Source organism: Peromyscus californicus, unplaced genomic scaffold (assembly GCF_007827085.1).
Source record: "Peromyscus californicus insignis strain IS unplaced genomic scaffold, ASM782708v3 Scaffold_4__1_contigs__length_199733344, whole genome shotgun sequence".
Lineage (NCBI taxonomy): Eukaryota > Metazoa > Chordata > Mammalia > Rodentia > Cricetidae > Peromyscus > Peromyscus californicus.
The window spans coordinates 181,563,041-181,581,946 of record NW_026294562.1 but is presented as its reverse complement, the minus strand read 5'-3'; the positions used below and the strand labels follow the sequence as shown (position 1 = coordinate 181,581,946).

General features: G+C 43.9%; 1 protein-coding gene across 18 annotated transcripts in view; it reads left to right on the top strand.

Annotated features, from left to right (window-relative positions):
• LOC128124482 (aurora kinase C-like) overlaps positions 1-18,906 on the top strand; it is a 53,252-nt gene that overhangs the window by 23,951 nt on the left and 10,395 nt on the right. For 4 of the 18 annotated variants that reach the window (XM_052760813.1, XM_052760815.1, XM_052760812.1 and 1 more), the window contains one exon: positions 21-304. The exons of 5 other annotated variants lie outside the window; for them this stretch is intronic. In XM_052760813.1, coding sequence (XP_052616773.1) covers positions 21-191 — 171 coding nt within the window. In that variant the 3' untranslated portion in view covers positions 192-304. 9 more of the 18 variants (XM_052760805.1, XM_052760798.1, XM_052760801.1 and 6 more) reach the window with 8 other exon arrangements.

Below are 18,906 nucleotides of genomic sequence, written 5' to 3'. Positions count from 1 at the left end.
TTCTTCCCCGGCCTCATTAGGTGGATTTGAGGTTTCCTCATTCAGTGCCTGTGGGGGCCCAAGACTTGATCTCCAAGCTTCTTAGGTACCATCCCTCGGATCGGCTGGACCTATCCCAGATCCTGAAGCACCCCTGGGTCCTGGCCCACTCTCGTAGGATCCTGCCTCCTGGTAGTCAGCCTGCTTCCTGAGCCCTGCCCCTATTCCTTTGTGTTTATTCAGGGAGCTTTCCAGGCTCTGTTACCTCATCTGTTTTGCTTGTTTTCTCTTTGAAGATACTAATTAAACCTGATTTAACATCTTTTTGTTTGTGTGAGTTGGTATGTCAATTTGGTAGAACCTTTTGTCTTAACTGTGTGGTGGGGGTTGGGGTGGAGGGGGTGAAGGCGAAGGGTCCACATCAGGTAGATACTCTATTGCTCTCCATCTCATTTTTGGTTTGGTTGTTTTTTTTTTCGAGGCAGGTTTTCTGTGTTAACAGCCTTGGCTGTCCTGGAACTCCAGTTGTCAACCAGGCTGGCCTCGAACTTAACAGAGATCCACCTGACTCTGCCTCCCAGGTTTGGGGATTAAAGGCGTGTGCACCACCATGCCCGGCATTCATCTCATGTTTTGAGATGGTAGGTCTCTGAACTGAACATGAAACTCAACTGATTTGACTAGACTGGCTGGTCAGGGAACACTGAGCCTCCTATCTCCAGCTCCCCAGGGCTAAGATTACAGATGCTCATCATTGTGCCCAGCTTGTACCAGGGTGGTGGGGATCGAAGTCCTTGTACTTCCACTCAGGTACAGAGGCACACCCACGTCCACACATATACAAAATAAGTAATAAATGAAAAAGGGGGTGGATAAGGAGAGACGTCTGGGGTCCTCTGGAGTGCCCAGTTTCTCATCTTTACATTTGCCCAGATTTTTGGCAAAGGTTCCAGACCCACCCTCAATCCCCTCTAGTCTACATTTTACGTTGAAAGAATGGCAGTCTCCCCCAGTGCCCGAATCCTCCCAAGCTGTGCATTGTTACTGGGTGGGTCTGAAGCCAGGCCTGGTGACCCATGCCTACAATCTTAAGTATTCAGGAGACTGAGGCAGGACGATTTCAAAGCCTGCCTGGGCCGCCGAGGAATTTCAAGGCCAACCTGGCCAATTTATTGAGACCGTCCCAAAAATTAAAAGTGAAACAATGTCAAATAATAACAATATTTATTGTTGTGTTTATTGTTGTGTCCAAGACACAACGCTGCGTCTATAGTCTAGGAAAACACCAAGGCACTCCAATGGGGTTGGGAGCAGGGAGGAGAGAGGGGTAGGCAGCAGAGGAAGAACTACATTACCCAGAAGGCATAGCACACGAGTCAGGCGGCTTGCTCGGCAAATGAAAAGCCTAATATAGTGTGCTTCCCTCCTGTGGAGGAGCGGGTGGTGGGACTTACTGTCGCCGTGCCGTGATGTCATTCTTGCACGACTGTGTGGTCCAGGCCCGCTGTGGAAATCCTAGCAGTCTTCCTAAAGGACCTGAGGGGCGTCTCCTCTGACAGGTAATCCTGGACATCAGGCGGTGAACCGAGCCGCCGTCAGCCAAGGTCTCCTGCCCCGGGGCACGAAGCCCACGGGATCCACCGGGTCCACAGCCCACGGGGGTCTCAGGATGGCGTCGGCGCTGGTGGACGCCGGGCAGGTGGGTTGACGGAGATGTTTGATGTCTCCTCGGTTCCGAAAGCCTGTCAGTCAAGAGAGCCTCTCGGTTTGTCTTTGTAGTTGTGCTTGTCTAGGAAATGTGGCTCTGGATGGTCACCCAATTCATCTCCAGCCTTGGTGTTAGGTCTCAAAGCCGAGACAAATGGCTGAGGTGCTTGTTTAACATACCAAAGCGGACCTGGCTGCCAGGTTCTTCTAGCATCCCTCAGTCCCTACCTGTGACAGGGTCCTCTTGGTTGGAGTACCCGCCCTCTACCCTAAACATCTCCAGCCCAGGGGCTGGGCAGCCCTTCCCCCAGCTCACCGTCCCTATATAATCCAACCATTTTGGTTACCCCTCCTGTTTTGGGCTGACTGCTGCACCTGGTCCCCCTCCCCCTCTCCTCACATGGCTCAGGGTCATGTCCACTCTGGACTCTCTGATGTCCATGTCTCTAGCTACGCTCCTCCACATATCCATAATAAACTTTCCCCTCTACCACACCTAGGAACTGTCATCTCCTTTCCTTTTCTTTCTTTTTTTATTCACTTAGCACCCGAGAGGGTCATTTATACACATGGACAGGGAAGGCCATACCTAAAGAAGTAGGACTTTGAGCCATAATCTGAGCAACCTGCCACCTTTTCTGTAACAAAACACCTTGGAAGTCAGCCTGTAAGTCATATCTACAGTTAGCCAGATGACTATTTCTCTTGATAATCTATAGAGTCCTACACATAACTTCTGTAACAATAGGCAACAGATGACTAGGATTTGTTTTAATAACTAGTTCCTGCTTGTAGTTGTTTCTGCTGCTAATAAAGGACACACATAGCCCTCCGTTTCCAGGATGACCCTTTGCTAGTTAGCCCCCTTACAGCTTCCTCATGCCAAGAATGTCAGGCCTCCAATAGATATTTAGGGGAGTGAAAAGTGAATAAATGTCAGGCCTCCAATAGGTACTTAGGGGACTGAAAGGTGAATGAATGTCAGACCTCCAATAGGTATTTAGGGGAGTGAAAAATGAATGAATGTCAGGCCTCCAAAAGGTATTTAAGGGACTGAAAGGTGAATGAATGTCAGGCCTCCAAAAGGTATTTAAGGGACTGAAAAGTGAATGAATGTCAGGCCTCCAAAAGATATTTAGGGGAGTGAAAGGTGAATGAATGTCAGGCCTCCAAAAGATATTTAGGGGAGTGAAAGGTGAATGAATGTCAGGCCTCCAATAGGTATTTAAAGGTTTGAAAGGTGAATGAAGCTCCAGGCTAAATACTTTCATCAACTCATAATCCAAGCATACATGGTCTGTAAGTCTCTTATTCTCCCAGGCTGACCACTTACTATCTTGTTTCCTTTTTCTCTCTGGCTCACTGCTGTTCAGCTGTACCCACCTGACCAAAACCTCTCTCTACTCCTCCAGTCTTTAACCCTTGCAGTTCCCTCTGACTCAGATCATCCTCAGATCCCTGCAAGACCATTCTCTAACATTTCTGCTCAGAGATCACTTTTTTTTTTTCCTTCAAGACAGGGTTTCTCTCTGTGTAGCTTTGTGCCTTTCCTGGAACTCGCTCTGTAGACCATACTGGCCTCAAACTCACAGAGATCCACCTGCCTCTGCCTCTCGAGTGCTGGGATTAAAGGTGTGCGCCACCATGCCCGGCCAGAGGTCACTTTTTAAAATTACAAAATTTGTGTGTTTGATTGTGTGCAAGCTTGTGTCCACTCGTGTGAGCAATGAGTTTGAGGTCAAAGGACAGTTTTCCGGAATTGGATCTCTCTTACTTTTATATGGCTTCTGGAGCTCGAACTCAGGTGCCCTCCCTGGTTTGGGGGAAAAGTACTTTTCCCCTCCAGACCATCTCATTTGCCCAGATAGCACACTCATTTAGTTATTCCTGTAGTCCCAGCACTGGAGAGGCAGAAGCAGGAGGATTGGGAATTCAAGGTCAGCCCTGGCTACATGGCAAGTTTGAGACTAGCTTGGACTACGTGTGACCTTGTCTTAACAAACACAAAGATATACTTGAATTTTTGGACATCTTTTAGTCACTGACTGATCTATAAGTGACCACATGCTGTAGAAGTTAAGGGAAACAAACAGTTAAGTGTTGTGTGAGACAGAGTTTCTCTGCCTAATAACCCTGAGTGCCCTGGAACTCTCTTTGTAGGCCAGGCTGGCCTCGAACTCAGAGACCCACCTGCCTCTGCCTCCTGAGTGCTGGGATAAAAGGCATGCACCACCACTGCCTGGCTCAAGTGTGGTATGCTTTATTTTTCAAAAATCTCATCTCAAGTCTCATGGCTGTTTTTTGTAACCCATGTTTACCTTTTTCTGTTTTGTTTTGTTTTGTTTTTCCCTCATAGCTGTTGTCGATGAAGTGAGAATTACTGTATTGATCTGGAAATGGAGGCTCAGAGATGAAGTGAGGTACCTAATGTTGCACAGCTGTCGAGTGGTAGTTTCAGGAGCTTGGATTGAAACTCTAGGAGTCTGACTTCAGAACTGAGGACTTGTGAAGCATTCAGCATGGGCAGGAAACTAGCGGGACCAGTGAAACTGAAGAATTGCTATCCTTAACGTTATTGGTATCGGTTATTCCATTTTTATTATCATTGTTTTGTCATTCCTGCGATACTCCAGACAGAGCCTCTCTCACAACCCACAGTTGGTGTTCCTCGTTTGTTACTTCTAAGAGCTCCTGCGTGGGAGGTTGCTGCCCTTCACACTGGCATAATTATGCCCCGTCTTTGTCTTAGCTTTGTTTCCTGTTCCTGGGATAAGATACCCCGACAAAGGCTGTTGAGGGAAGCAAGGGTTTATTTGGCTCACAATCCCGGGTCTGTCAAGACAGGGAAGTCAACCGCAGCAGGAGTTTGAGAGAACTGGTTACAGTGTGTTCGTGGTCAGAAAAAGAGAGCCATAGATGCACGCATGCGTGTGCTTCTCCGCCTTTCTCCGTTTGTTTGTTTGCGAGGCAGGGTCTCACCAAGTAGCCCCTGGCTGGCCTGGAACTCACAGAGACCCGTCTTGTCTCTGCTTCTTGAAGTGCTAGGATTAAAGGTGTGAGCGGTCACAGCCAGCACTTTTTTTTATTTATTTGAAAGTTATGTTTATTCATTTATGTATGTGTGTGTGTATGTATAGGTTTTGCATTTAGAAATGAGGAGACAACTTTTGGGAGCTGGGTTCCTGCCTTTTGCTATTTAAGGTCCCAGGGGATAGATAAGTTGTAAAGCTTGGCCTTTTCCTGATAAGCAACTCAGTGACTCCACTTTCTCCTTTTATATGCAGTCTAGGGCACAAAACCAGGGAATCGTGTTATTTGGGTCTTCCCACCTTAAATAATCAAAATGATCTCCCACAGACATGCCCACAGGCCAGCCTGATCTAGACAGTCCCTCCTTGAGCCTCTCTTCCCAGATGATTCTGGATTGTGTCAAGTTGTCAATGAAATCTCACCATCACATGCCCCAACAGCATCTCTCTCCCCCTGGAGCCAGGAAACAGCGTGACCTTCAGGATGTGCTGTGTAGTTTGGGCCTTCATCCCTTTATATACCTTTTGAGCAATGCACATATGACATCTTACCGAGCCCCCCAAGGCCAACGCTAATACATTTAGTGACTTTTCAGGTGGCTTTCACCTTTGAGGATGTGGCTGTAATTTTTACCCAAGAGGAGTGGGGGCAGCTGGCTCCAGCTCAGAGGACCCTGTACCAGGAGGTGATGCTGGAAAACCGTGGGCTTCTGGTCTCTCTGGGTAAGTCTGGTTAGCTCCCGTTTCCGGGGCATGGGTTATCTGCTGTTTTCATTCTACCCTCTGGTGCCAGGCCTTGCTGGTTTAGAGGTCCTCTGAGCCTGCCTTCTCTTCTTCCCACTGCTTCAGACATTTTTCTAGAGTCGTCCTTTCCCATGTTGTCTTTCTTTGGGCCAGAAACATAGTACCTTTAGGCTCCAAGGGTAATGCAGAGAGGATGGCAGTGGAAGGAAAGGGGTATTTCATAGAACCCAGAGGTAGAATTTCCAGGTTCTTGAGGTAGTGCTTTTTTCCCCCTCACGAGATTTATTTTCATTATTTTTAGTCATTTGTATGTGTACATGAGTATCTGCAAACACCATGGCCAGCAGAGAGTTGATCCTAATGAGTCAAGAAGGAAGTCTGGTTCAACATGACTCAGTGACTGGTGTTGGTTCAAACGTTGAGAGTTTGACACCAGGCAGTTTATTTTAGGCATATTTAAGTACTGTACAATTTAGAAAAATGTTCCCTGGTGGTACTTGATTCTGTATGCACAATAGATCTTGGGCACGACTGCCTCAAAACTCTTTGTAAAGTACATGTGACCTCTTCCATAAATATCAGTGGATTAACTAGGAAAGCCGGCTCAAGGTAAACAGTTCATGATAAGGTCTGGGAGAAGATAGCACTCTGGATTGACTGAGATAAACATGTGAGTCTGGGGGAGCCAGGTTGGCCTGGCCATAGAGATAGTACCAAGGTCACCATGCTTTATCACCTTCACTCCCAGGCTTCTGGGTGGAAAACAGGTCATGCATCTCTTTCTTTGAAGAGACAACCCTGCATGTTTAACAGTCCTGATTTCCCTAGTACTTACCTGTGAGCACAAGGACCTCATGTCTCCTACGTATGTGAGTGAGTCAGTACATGCGTGCAGGTGCTGGAGGTGGCTGGATGTATTGAATGACCCTGGACTTGGAATTGCAAGAAGTTGTGAGCCATGAGACATGGGTGTTAGAAATCAAACTCAAGTCCTCTGGAAGGGCGGTACATGCTCTTAACCACTGAGCCATCTCTCCAGCCCTCTGTGCTTTTACCTACTAAGCCCTCTCCCTATCCTGTCCCCCGTATTTTTTTCCCAAAGGTAGTGACTCTCTTATACTGGTACTTGAGAGGCTGAGAGAGAAGGATTGTGAGTGTAAGGCCAGTTTCACCTGAGAACGAGACCCTTGGTATTTTTCTTTTTCTCTGCTTTATCAAATTTGCATCAGGAAAGACTCATTTAGTCCTTACTCTCAGTGGTCTCTGGTTTTCTGCATGTTTTTGTTTTTCTACAGTGGCTTCTGTGTTATCATACGGCGCACAGGGGCCTTTGGGACAAGGTGCCCCATGGCGGCGGTGAGAGACAGAGACGCCATGTAGACAGTGCTCAGAGAAGAGTTTTATTTGGTGCAGGGGAGAAAGAGGGAAAGAGAAAGATAGGGAGAGAGGCGGGTGGAGCGAGGGTGCGCATCTCGTGGGAATAGAGAGAGGGAGGAGGAGGCGTTTTCTCTTAAAGTGGGCTTTACATCAGGATGGCCAGAGCGGGTCCCCAAGGAGGAGGCCAGAATGCCAATTTTATGTGGGTTTTTTTTCTTGGAAAATTTTAATACTTTTATATTTTGTGGCTGGAGGGTGGCATTTATGCTATGGCATGTGTATGGAGGTCAGAGGATAACCTGCGTGAGTCCATTTTTTCTGTCTACCATATGGTCCTGAGGGTTGAACTGAGGTCCTCAGCCTTGGAGGACTTTGGACTTGGAAGCTTCTTTACTTGCTGAGCTATCTCTCTGGCCCAGTGGCCAACATATTTTGAGGCAGCAATTGCCATCTGTGAGCCTGGTTCCTCCTGTGAAGTTTTCGTTTTTTTCTTTTTTTAGTTCTTTAACAGATGGTTATTTTTTGTAGGTCTAAATGCTGAGAAATCCAAGCTTGGATTGTAGGTAGCTTGGTTCTGTGTGCTAAGGGCCTTCTTCTTTTGCACTTTGTACTTGCATGGTCTTCCTTTAATACATGCTCGGAGGGAGGTTACCTGGGGATGCTGTGAGAAATTCTGAATAGAATCCACATTTAGTCTGTGACCTGCAAGAACAATGTAAAACTGCTTGGGAGCTAAACAAAGATGGGTTAATGAAAATACATGTTGCTGTGGTTTGTGTAGCAGGCTGTTTTGGACTGCCAGCCCCCAAATCATGACCCAGAGACTTATTATTAATTATGAAAGCTCGGCCTATAGTTTAGGTTTTCCCACCAGCTCCTATAACTTAAATTAACCCATTCATTTTGGTCTATGTTTTGCCTCATGGCTTTTTGCCCCTCTTTCATCTTGCATCTCCTGTTTTCTCTCAGGGTCCTCTGGTGTGTCCTCTGGCATCTCTCCCATGCCTAGATTCATCTCCTCTTCCTTTCTCTCTACTTGGAAGTCCTTCCTATACCACCTGCCTAGTTATTGGCCCTTTAGCTTTTTATTAAACCAATCACAGTGACATCTTCACACAGTGTAAAGGAATATTCCACAACAGGTTTAGATAGTGGTGATGTGTTGGAGACATATTTCTCATCATGGTAATATTGAAGTGGTTATATCTTTGAGAAGTGAGGTTTAGGGTTGGCAGGATAGCTTAGCATTTGCCTAAGCTGGAGGCTGGAGAGATAGCTTCGTGGTTAAAAGCTTTGGCTGTTCTTCCAGAGGACTCAGGTTCAAATCCTAACACCAGCATGGAGGCCAACAGCCATTTGTGGCTCTAGTTCCAGGGGATCTGACGACCTCTTATAGCCTCTGAGAGCAATACGCACACAAAAGGGGCACAGGCATACATGCAGGCAAAATACCCATATACATAAAATAATAAATAAATCTTTAAAAAATAATAAAGCTTAAAAAAAACCTGAGTGCTAACTCCATGACCCACATAAATGGGGAAGGAGAGAAGCAAAAGTTACTGGAGCCACTGTCCTTTCCAGGGGTTAATGTACTTATCAATGTGGTTCTGGCATGGCCTTAGTTACAGTGGATTATAGAACATCAGTTGAGTGTGGTGGCTCACACCTACCTATAATCGTAGCACTTGGGAACCCAAGTCAACAGGATCAGGAGTTTGAGGCCACCCTAGGATACATGGAGAGACCCTAGTAAAGGGAGGAAAAAAGGGGGAACAGAGGAAAGGAAAGGAAGAGGGGATGCAGGAAAGACTTCCCTCTAAACTGAGCTAAATAGACTTGATTTTTGTCTTTTATAAAATTGTCTGGTCTCATGCAGCCCAGGCTGGCCTTAAACTCATTATATAGCTGAGGATGACCTTGCGTTCCTTATTATCCTGTCCTCGTCTCCAAAGTGCTAGGATTATACTGTGTGTGTGTATGCACACTTGTGGTATGATACATAGAGCTCAGAGGACAACGTGAGGACTCACTTCTCCTTGCTGCATTGATCCTGAGGGTCAGGTTTAGGCTTGGTGGCAAGCACCTTTACCTGCCCTGTTTAGTTTTATTTGGGGGATACATTTTTGTTTGTTTTGAGACAGGGTCACTGTGTAGACCAGGCAGGCCTTGATCTCAAAGATCCACTTGTCTCTGCTTCCTGAGTTCTGGAAATAAAGGAATGTGCCACTTACACCCAGTATGTTGTTTTTTAAGACAAGGTCTCACTTTATAGGCAGGCTGGCATAGAACTTAGTGTGTAACCCAGCTTGGCCTCTAACTTGTGGCGATTCTTTTATTTGCCTCAGCCTCCCAGATGCCAGTTGTCTTAACTAAGTGCTTTGATGAAACACTACGACCAAAAGCAAGCTGGGGAAGAAAGGCTTTGTTTGGCTTATGCTTCCACATCATAGTCCATCGAAGGCAGTCAGGACAGGAACTCAAATAGGGCAGGAACCTGGAGGCAGGAGCTGATGCAGATGTCATGGAGGGGTGCTACATACTAGCTTGCTTCCTATGACTTACTCAGCCTGCTTTCTTCTAGAACCCAGGACCTCCAGCCCAGGGATAGCCCTGCCCACAATGGATTGTGCCCTCCTCTATGGTGATATTTTATTTGTATTAAAATGTTATTTGTATGTTAATAAATAAAGTTGCCCGGGGGTCAGAGCTATTAGCAAGCCATAGGAAAGCAGGGCAGTGGTGGCGTACTCTTGTAATCCAGCACTTGGTAGGCAGAGCTGGGTAAGTCTCTGTGTGTTCAGGGATACAGCCAGTATTGGATACACATGCCTTTAATCTCAATACCAATCATGGAAAACCTGGAGGCCTATACAGACAGGTCGTGAGGAGGCGGTCATGTGGTTGGGTTTACAACCAATGAGAAGGCAGGACAGGAACTCTATATAAAGACTTTAACACAGGGGTAGCTCTGGTTAGGAGAGGTAGGACCACCGCAGGAGGAAGGGTAAGGTTTTAGCTCTTAGCTCTGACCTCTTGGCTTTCTTCTTTGCATTGGTTCTGTGTTTCTTATTTAATAAGAAGGTTGGTTACATCTACACTCCTTCTCAATCACTAATTAAGAAAATGCCCTACAGGCTTGCCTACAGCGTGATCTTATGGAGGCATTGTCTCAGTTGAGGCTCCCTTCTCTCCATTGACTGTCGCTCAGCAGTTCACAACCCCTTTGGGGTTGAACAGCCCTTGCACAGGGGTGAACTAAGAAGATCAGAAAACATAAGATACTTGTATTATAATTCATAACAGTAGCATAATTACAGTTATGAAATAGCAACAGAAATAATTTTGTGGATGGGGGACACCACAATGTGAGGAACTGTATTGAAGGGTCGCAGCATCAGGAAGGGTGAGAACCACTGCTCTAGCTTTTGTCAAATTGATATAAAACTAGCCAACACACTGATGTTTTAGGGGCTAACCATCACCGATTCCAAGCTTGTTCCTTTAGTATGTTTGGTTTTTTTAGACAGGGTCTCACTGTGTTGCTGTGGCCAGCTTGGAACTCAGTATTCAGCCAGCTGGCCTTGAACTGACAGATATCTACGTGTCTCTGCCTCCTAAATACTAGAATTAAAAGTATGAGCCAACAGCCAGACTCTGATTTTTTATTATATTGCCCAGCTTTAAGAATTTCTTTGTACACAGGAAAATGAATTAATAATCATTCCTGTTTTAAATGGAAATACTTGATGTTTTGAATATGCCAGTTTTACTCCTAAATTTTCCCTTAAATATTCTTCAGTCATGAATTAACCTAATATACATCCCTTAGATGCCCTCTAAATATTGGTTACGGACATGCCTTAGTTATGGTTTCTATTACTGTGATAAAACACCATGACCAAAATCAGCTTGGGCAGGACAGGGTTCATTTGGCTTACAGGTTATTGTCTGTCATCAGCGGAAGCCAAGGTGGGAACTCGAGCAGGAACCGGGAGGCAGGAGCTAATGCAGAGGCCACTGAGGGTGCCGCTTACTGGCTTGCTCCCCGTGGGTGCCCAGCCTACTTTCTTACTGAACCCAGGGCCTCGTGCTCAAGGGTGACACCACTCACAGGGGTTGGGCCCCCCCTCATCCTCACTGGAGTAAAAATGCCCCACTGGTTTGCCTACAAGTCATCTCGCTAGAGGCGTTTTTCTCCTTGGAGGTTTGGCTTCCCAAGTATGTCTAGGCTTGTGTCAAGTTGACGAAAACTAACCTGCATACAAATACTTGGTTTTCCCCCCTCAGTTCAAGGGGTGTGCTTGTCTCTGCACAGTCTCCGCAAACACTCTACCACTGGACTGTGTCCCTAGCCCTCCTTTGTATTTTAAAACAAGGTCTCATCAAGTTTCCCAGGCAGGCTTGGCCTTGCTGTCCTCTAGCCTCAGCCTCTCTAGTAGCTGGATTATAGTCTTGTCCTACCAGGCACACCTTTTACAGATTTTAGCATACTCTTAAGTTTCCAAATCACATGCTAACTTTATTGATATTGCTGAGAGCAGCTTCATTCCAAGGCCAAATTCTGAACCTACAGTCCCAGATGACATTGAGGGTCTTCATCTCTTTTCAGAAAAAAAAAAAAATTCATGAGTCCACCTTTCTCTCCTCGAAGGGTATCCTGTTCCCAGACCTGAGCTGCTGTGTCGACTGGAGCACGGGCAGGAGCTGTGGCCGGTGATGAAAGACCTTTTCCCAAGCATCAGTGCAGGTAAGGGACGTGGTCAGGACTAGTGGAGTCTCCTGGAGACTTCTCTCTCTTTCCTCCTCCTCCTCCTCCTTCTCTACCTCCTCTTCCACTCCCTCCGTCTCCTTTCTTTTTTCTCTTTCTTTCCTTTTTTAGTTTGTGTGTATGTGCACATATATGCCACAGTGTACATATGAGAGTCAGAGGACAACTTGTAGGAGCTGGAAGTTGGTCCTCTCTTTCCACTATGTGGAGTCTGCTTATTACATTCGGTTTATTAGCCTTGGCTGCAGGCTCCTTACCCACTTGAGTCGTCTCCTGAGCCCTCTTGTTTTCCTTCACACTGGGGGTTGACAAGAAAGCGATACATCAAAAACTAAGCTTTACCTATGATGCAGAAGCAGGTGGATCTCTGTAAGTTCAAGGCCAGCCTGGTGTCCATAGCTAGTTCCAGACCGTCCACGGCTGCACGGTGGGACCCTGTCTCCAAACACGAACCAAAATGTAAGCTTTACCATTCGTGTTGTATAGTAAGAAGTTTACTCAAGGGGGAATGTGAAAGAATAGACTCAGTTCGACCTCAGAATAGCAAGAGCAGCCCTTACTGGTCTGAGAGGTTGGTGTCCCCAAGCCCTGTGCCTCAGTATCTGAGGGTACAGGAGAAGGGTTTGTGCAGGGTCTGAGAATTAGTTTTTGTAGTGGAGAGTAAGGAGGGAGGAAGGGCAGAAACTGTTGTTGTTGTTGTTTTTTTATAAACCACAGGATGAAATGAAAGCCAGATTTCCTGTGGGTATGTGATGAGGACTGGCTGTTTTCTGGAATTCCATGGAGGATAGGTTCTTGAATCATTGGGCCTGTTTTTGGCCCTGCTTTTGAGGTTTTCCTTTCAGTCTCATGTTTCTTTCAGAACCCTGGAGCTGTGCTTTGTCTACCCCGTTTCTCGTCTTTCACCCATTCTGAGTTGTAGAGTGACACTTAGCAAGCAGTTCTTTACCAGTGTCTGCATGCATGTCCTACTTTGATCCCTAGCCTATCCAGCACTCGATGCTACAAGGATGGGTGCTTCTCAGGTTTTGCTAATCAGATGGGGACACCACAGTATTTCATTTTTTCTCATTGGGAAGGAGGGGTTAGTGGCTTACTAAAAGATTTGACAATTCTGTGTCTTCTGTGAAATAATTCAGGTAAGTGCTTTTTTTTAAACACTATTAACTCAGTTCTTTGCACATTTTTTCTTCTTTTTTTTCATTCAAAAGCCTCAGACATGCTAGTAAGTGCCTACTACTGAGTCACACCCCCCAGTCCACATTCATAATACTTTATTAGTTATATATGCTTGTGGGGCGTTTACCCAACCACCCCCACAGTTCCCCAGAGTTTTCTTGAGTGCGAGCAGCAGGAAATATTAGAAGGATTTATTGCGGAGAATATCGCGGAGATAAACAGATAGAAAATAAAGGATAGCCTCGAGAGGGCCTGGAACCTATTCCAACGGGCCCTGACTGTCTCTGCCCCAGGGTTTTTATAGAGACGCCAAGGGGTGGAACAAAAGACCTCCTCCCCCAGCACAGCCAAGTGCAGACCATCTCAGACACCTGCACTCAGGCCCGTGGTCCTAATCATCCTCTATGTGGACCTGCTGGGTAAAGCCACGAGGAACCCGAGAACGGGCTCCCACAGGTCCCCCTTTCTTAATATATAAAAAAATAACTATTAATGGCTTACAGCAATCTCCATAGCTGTTACACCTCCCAATATGGGAGTAGAGGATGATAAAGATGGCATTTCTCTTTTGAATTAGGTCCAAGGTGACCACAGCGGTCTTAGCTGCCTCAAGCCCTTTCTAAACCAAAAACTCTTAAGGCGATTACAAACTTAAAGAATCCCTTAGCTTCATCATTACCATTAACAGGTTAACATAAATATTGCTATACATAGTCACAATTCTCCCAATCTCACAAAGCAAACTCTTAACAGAACCATTTGAATTAGCATATATGGTGCTATATATAGTTAATTTTCTCCGTCTTACAACATTAACTCAATCATTTGAATTTTCTTGCTAACAGAACATAGGAAAAACTTCGATGTATTCACAAACTTAAATATTTCCTTAACTCCACAAAATCAGGGTGCATTAATATCAATAGGGTAAATATAATTTCTGCAAACAATTCAATCTCATAACTCCTCCTTTTCTTTATAATTTTTTAAACAAAATCCCAAACCTAGTTAGAGGAACCCAAACTCATACAATTCCTACAAACCCATATTGAAAAGCAATCTTCTCAATGTAACCATTAACACTTTGAAAACTTAGCAAAACATCCAAAAGCAGTTTCTTAATAAAACTCTTTACACACTTTAAAAGTAGTCTCTTAATATACCCCATTTGCATTTCTTACTAACAAAAACATGACATTAATCCACTCAAACAACTTTTGAAATTAGACTAAGGAATATTAACTCCCCCTTTTCTTTATAATTTAAGCAAAATCTCAAGCCTAGTTAGAAAACCCAACTTTTCCATTTAAACAGTTCCATTTATAACACAATACCAGTTCTGTAAACAGTTCCACAAAACAATTCATGAATCACCAATTAATAAAGCATATATGCATACACAAAACTGCATCTTGATTCTAGGTAGAAATAAATTTCTTCATTTAAACAGTTCCATTTTTAACCCAATTCCAGAAAACAGTTCCTAGGTCATTACTATGAATCAACTCAAAATTGTCCCATTGCAATGAAATCTCTACTGTTCATTTCATTTCTTAAGTCCCAAAATTCAAATGATAAATTCTGGTATGAGCCTTCCAAATATGAAGAAATCCAGAACCAAAATCTTTCTGTAGTTTTGTCTCATTTTAAGTTCAAAAAGTTCAAACAAGAAATAAATTCTGGTATCAGGCTTTCACTTCCAAATATGAAGAGACATTTTTCAACCAAAACTTTTTGCAGTTAACAATTTTTGTTGAAACAAGCGTCTCTGAACTTTTATTCTCAAGCCAGAGACCTTTTTAGGTACAGTAGTATTCTAAACCGCACTGTTTTTGATGTCAGCTCAGGTTTTTCTGTGTTGCGTTGATTTTCCACGGATCTCAGCTGTGGATGCCTTGTGCTGGTTCTGGCCTCCGCCATTCTTAGCGGCTTTTGGAACTTTTGAAACCATTCAGACTGCCTACTTTGCAGTCTGCTGGGACACTAACCTTCTGTGTCTCGGGTTCTTTCACCATATACATTAGGAATAGATTCATATTTAACATTTACACTTTTTTACAAATTCACATATAACATTAACATCTACTTATTTATACTCTTTAAGGGAACTATAGAACTACTTTAGCAAATATATTTCTTATTACTTCTTATATACTTCTTATCTATTTCTTTTTTTTTCTTTTTTTTTTTTTTTTTTTGGTTTTTCGAGACAGGGTTTCTCTGTGCAGCTTTGCGCCTTTCCTGGGACTCACTTGGTAGCCCAGGCTGGCCTCGAACTCACAGAGATCCGCCTAGCTCTGCCTCCCGAGTGCTGGGATTAAAGGCGTGCGCCACCACCGCCTGGCCTTATCTATTTCTTATTTAAACTTACATTTACAACTAGTATCTTCACTTCTTACAGGCTTATTACTACATGTCTTAAGACTACCTTAGATATTTCTTGCAAGCTTATATTCTTAAAGGAACTCTATAGATCTATTTTACAAACTTATATAGGGCTACCATTAGCATATATCTAATTTAGCAAACACCTAAAGATTTCTTAACACAGATCTAACAAGACAGAATTTTTACAAACTCACATATCTTATTTTCATCTTTTTCTATTTCTTATTCTTAATTATTATTACTATCTATTAGAAAGATTTTCTTAACTAGACAGGAAGTACGTACATCATTGCTAAAGTTTAGAGTTTATAGTCATCTTTGTTATAAAGCACTGGGATTTAGTGAGTGTTGTTGTTATAGAATTGTGATAGTTGTTGCTAGGGGACTGTAACCTTCCTGGGATGACGCCACACTCCAAAGTTGCCAGTTCTCTCAGCCGTTCCGGACCGGCAGAGATGCACTGTCAGCGGTAGATGGTTTTTAACTAGAGGCTGACCCTTCACCCAAATTCATAATAGTTCCCCTAAGTGCTTCAATTCAGACAAACGTTTCTATTACAGCAATACTTTTGGTTTGCTCTACCGAAAAACTTCACTTCACACTGACGGTGAAATTACCGTATTTAGCTGCTGTAAAGCTCTTTGCCAAATACTGCACAGCTATTAGGTGATATAAAGTATTTTTCTAAAGGAGCTAGTAAAGCCAAAAGTGGCACAGCTCCAAACTGTATTTAGTATTTTCACTTCATTAGCTTTAATTCCTGATGTTATTAGCAGCTGTGATATTTAGCATTGATTTTTTATAAGGAACTTTCAGGTGAAGCAACTCTTTTGTAAGACAGCTAGATTTTCTGGTTTCTTTCCCATCTATAAAGTAGTCATTTCTTTTTGAATGCCTGTTTCTTATCCCCTTAATTAGATTTGCGAAGGAATCACTAATTGTGGGCTGTTTGTTCAAAAGGCAAAGGACTTTTAATTTCAACATAAGTTTCTTCATATCTAAGACAATGTTCAGTGTATAAACTGCTTTCCCTTGTTTTAAGGATTTTAAAGTGGCTTGTTTGCTCTTAAAGGTAGCCTTTTGTCATCCAACAATCATAAAAACTTTGCACAGCTATTAGGGTAAATAAGGCATTTTACCAATAGAGCCCCAAACTGCGAAGCACCTAGTTCCATATCCTTTCAATTTTTCCAATGGAACTGACACTTAAACTCTTAGATGATTTTCCTCCTTATTCTTTTAAAGGCTGTATTTTAAGTTTACCATGAACGTATTTTCGAGCTGACAAACGTGTTTCAGGGCAATGTCGCCATCTTTAGCGGAAAAACTACCTTTCCCAGAATGCATTTCCCTTATATCAGTCCATAATAATATCATTTCCCTTATATCAGTCATTTCCCATAGTTATTTTTGGGTCTGAGAGTCAACTGGTTCTTTTACCAGACTTGCTTACAAATTCTTGCCCGGGAGGTTTGAACAAAGTTTTTTGTTTTTGCAACAGGAGATTTGAACAAGCATTTTACATTTTCAACTATGGCACATTGGGAGATTTCTATTCTCTCCTCAGCTGGCTTCAAAAGGTGTCTCTCCTTCATTTGACACTGGCCCCGGATCAGAACCACACCTGCCTCGTTAGCCGGCATTGAGGCTGGCATTTCTGATAGCAACTTTCCTCGGGGCTTGTGTTTGTCTTAGCCAGTCAGTGAAAAACAAGATCATTTACAACAGCTTTTCCATAGCTCCTTCAGAGATTTTTCTCCCACTGATCTATCTCATTTTGCTTGTTCCTTTCCCCCCAGATGCAGAGCTTCAGGTATCTGTCTGCGGCTCTGTACCTCTGCTAGGTGCCTTTGGAGATAGGGGCTTTTTTTTTTTCTCCCCCCGAATCTGCCTCAAATTCTAGCAGCTTTTTTAGGTCATACATTTTCTGGGGAGGATTATGTCCCTTCTGTTTCTTCAGAGTCTTTCTCCCAGACAGTTCCCAGTTTGGTCTCAGTTTATCCCCTCTAACCCAGAAACAGTTTCCGACACTACAGTGCGGCTTTCCCTGCTACTGAAGGTAGGGGCTTTTTGTCCATTTGTTTTCAGGGGTCTGTGTGGTTTGCGTACAGACTGAAAATCTAACAAGGGAGATTTTTGCCATTTCTAAACTCCCATTAGGACAGGTGCTTTGCTTCATCAGGCCTTCACCTGGCCCAGTCCCCCAGTGGGTTGCGTTTGCTTGTCTGGGTGCTCAAGGACAGAGCTTATGCCAGAGGCAATCACCCCTCAGGGCTACACTCCCTCATTTCACCAGGAGTTAGTTGAAACAAAGCTTTTCTCAGAGATGGTTTCTCTGACAGAAAAGAAAGCTTTACTCCTGGATAGTTCTGTTCTGCCCTGGCTGGGCTCTTTCCCCAGACAGCATTCTGACTCAGCAGTACAACTGCTTCAGACACAGTTCAGCTTTACTGTTTTCCCAGAAAGGTCCTTACTCTGATGGGAAAGCTTTTCTCAGATGTCTTTTTGCAGCTGTGGACCTATCAACCCGGGACTTGTAGGAAAGTGGACAACTGTGCTGTTCCCACTGGCTTTAGTTTTGTTTGTTCATTAGCAATCTTTCCCTGGGTCCTGCACCTTCCGGCCTCAGCTCTGTGCTCCAGGAAGTGCTCCTGGAAGTTTGCAACTGCAGGAACCCTAGTATCCCCGAAATGCATCCCAACTCAGAGACGCTGACCAGTCGCCTCTGGGTTTTTGGTCAGAAGCGAGGATACAATGCTAACAGTTTGCATTGCTTCAGGGGATCTTTGCATTAGGATGATTAGGAGCACCTTTTCATTCTGAAACGCTCACTCAGAAACAAAACCCTTGATGCCTCAGCTGGGCTGTAACGGAAAAGCTTGGCTTTTTAGCTTTACTCAGGTAAAGTTTCCCGCCCTTTTGGGCTCTGTGTAGCTCTTTACCCACACTCTCCCAAGCATTTCCCTCAGGGTACTCTGACCCACTGTCTTTTACTAGCTTGAAGAGACAGCTTAGAAGAGAGGTTTTTAGGAACTTGTCCCTGCCTCCGGCATTGCAGGGAGGATTTTTAAAGCTTGAAAGAGAACTTAGAGATTTTGCTGTCTTAAGAGGTTTGTTGTTTTCCCTTTGAGCTAATCACAGGTGGTTCCCATACTAATATCTTCAGGTGATTCTATTTTTTGTCCTTCTGAGAGAGTTCTGAAAGGCTTTAGTTTTTAAGTTTGAGAGCTTTTGAGGAAGATTAAAGCTTTAGAGAGATTTTTTCCCCCAAAATTTCCAAGAAAAGCTTTTAGTTTAAGAGAAAGATTTTTTTCCCAGGAGAAAGACCAACTTTTCCCAAAACTTCCCAACTTTAAACTTTTTGGCTTTTTACACCCCCATTTTTGCCTCAGGGAGAAATCACTTTCTCCTGCCACTTGGACTTAGCATTTCAGCTGTCCCCAGGTCAAAAGCTTCCATAGGAAACTTTTTCTTCCCCATAAGCTCAGAGAGCTCTTTTACTACCCGAAAAGCCCAAAGAAAGATTTTTTTCCCCAGTTTGCATTTATAGCCCCCAAAGTTAGAAAATTGGAGAGTTTTTCTCTCTAGTTGCCTTATTTTTTCCTACACAATCTTACACTTCTAAGTTTTTCCTATACTATATTACTACCCTATGCCTTATACTTATTTTTCACAGATAGAAATTGAGAAAGGGATAGAAGATAGAAAATTTTGACAGAAGAGAATTTCGCT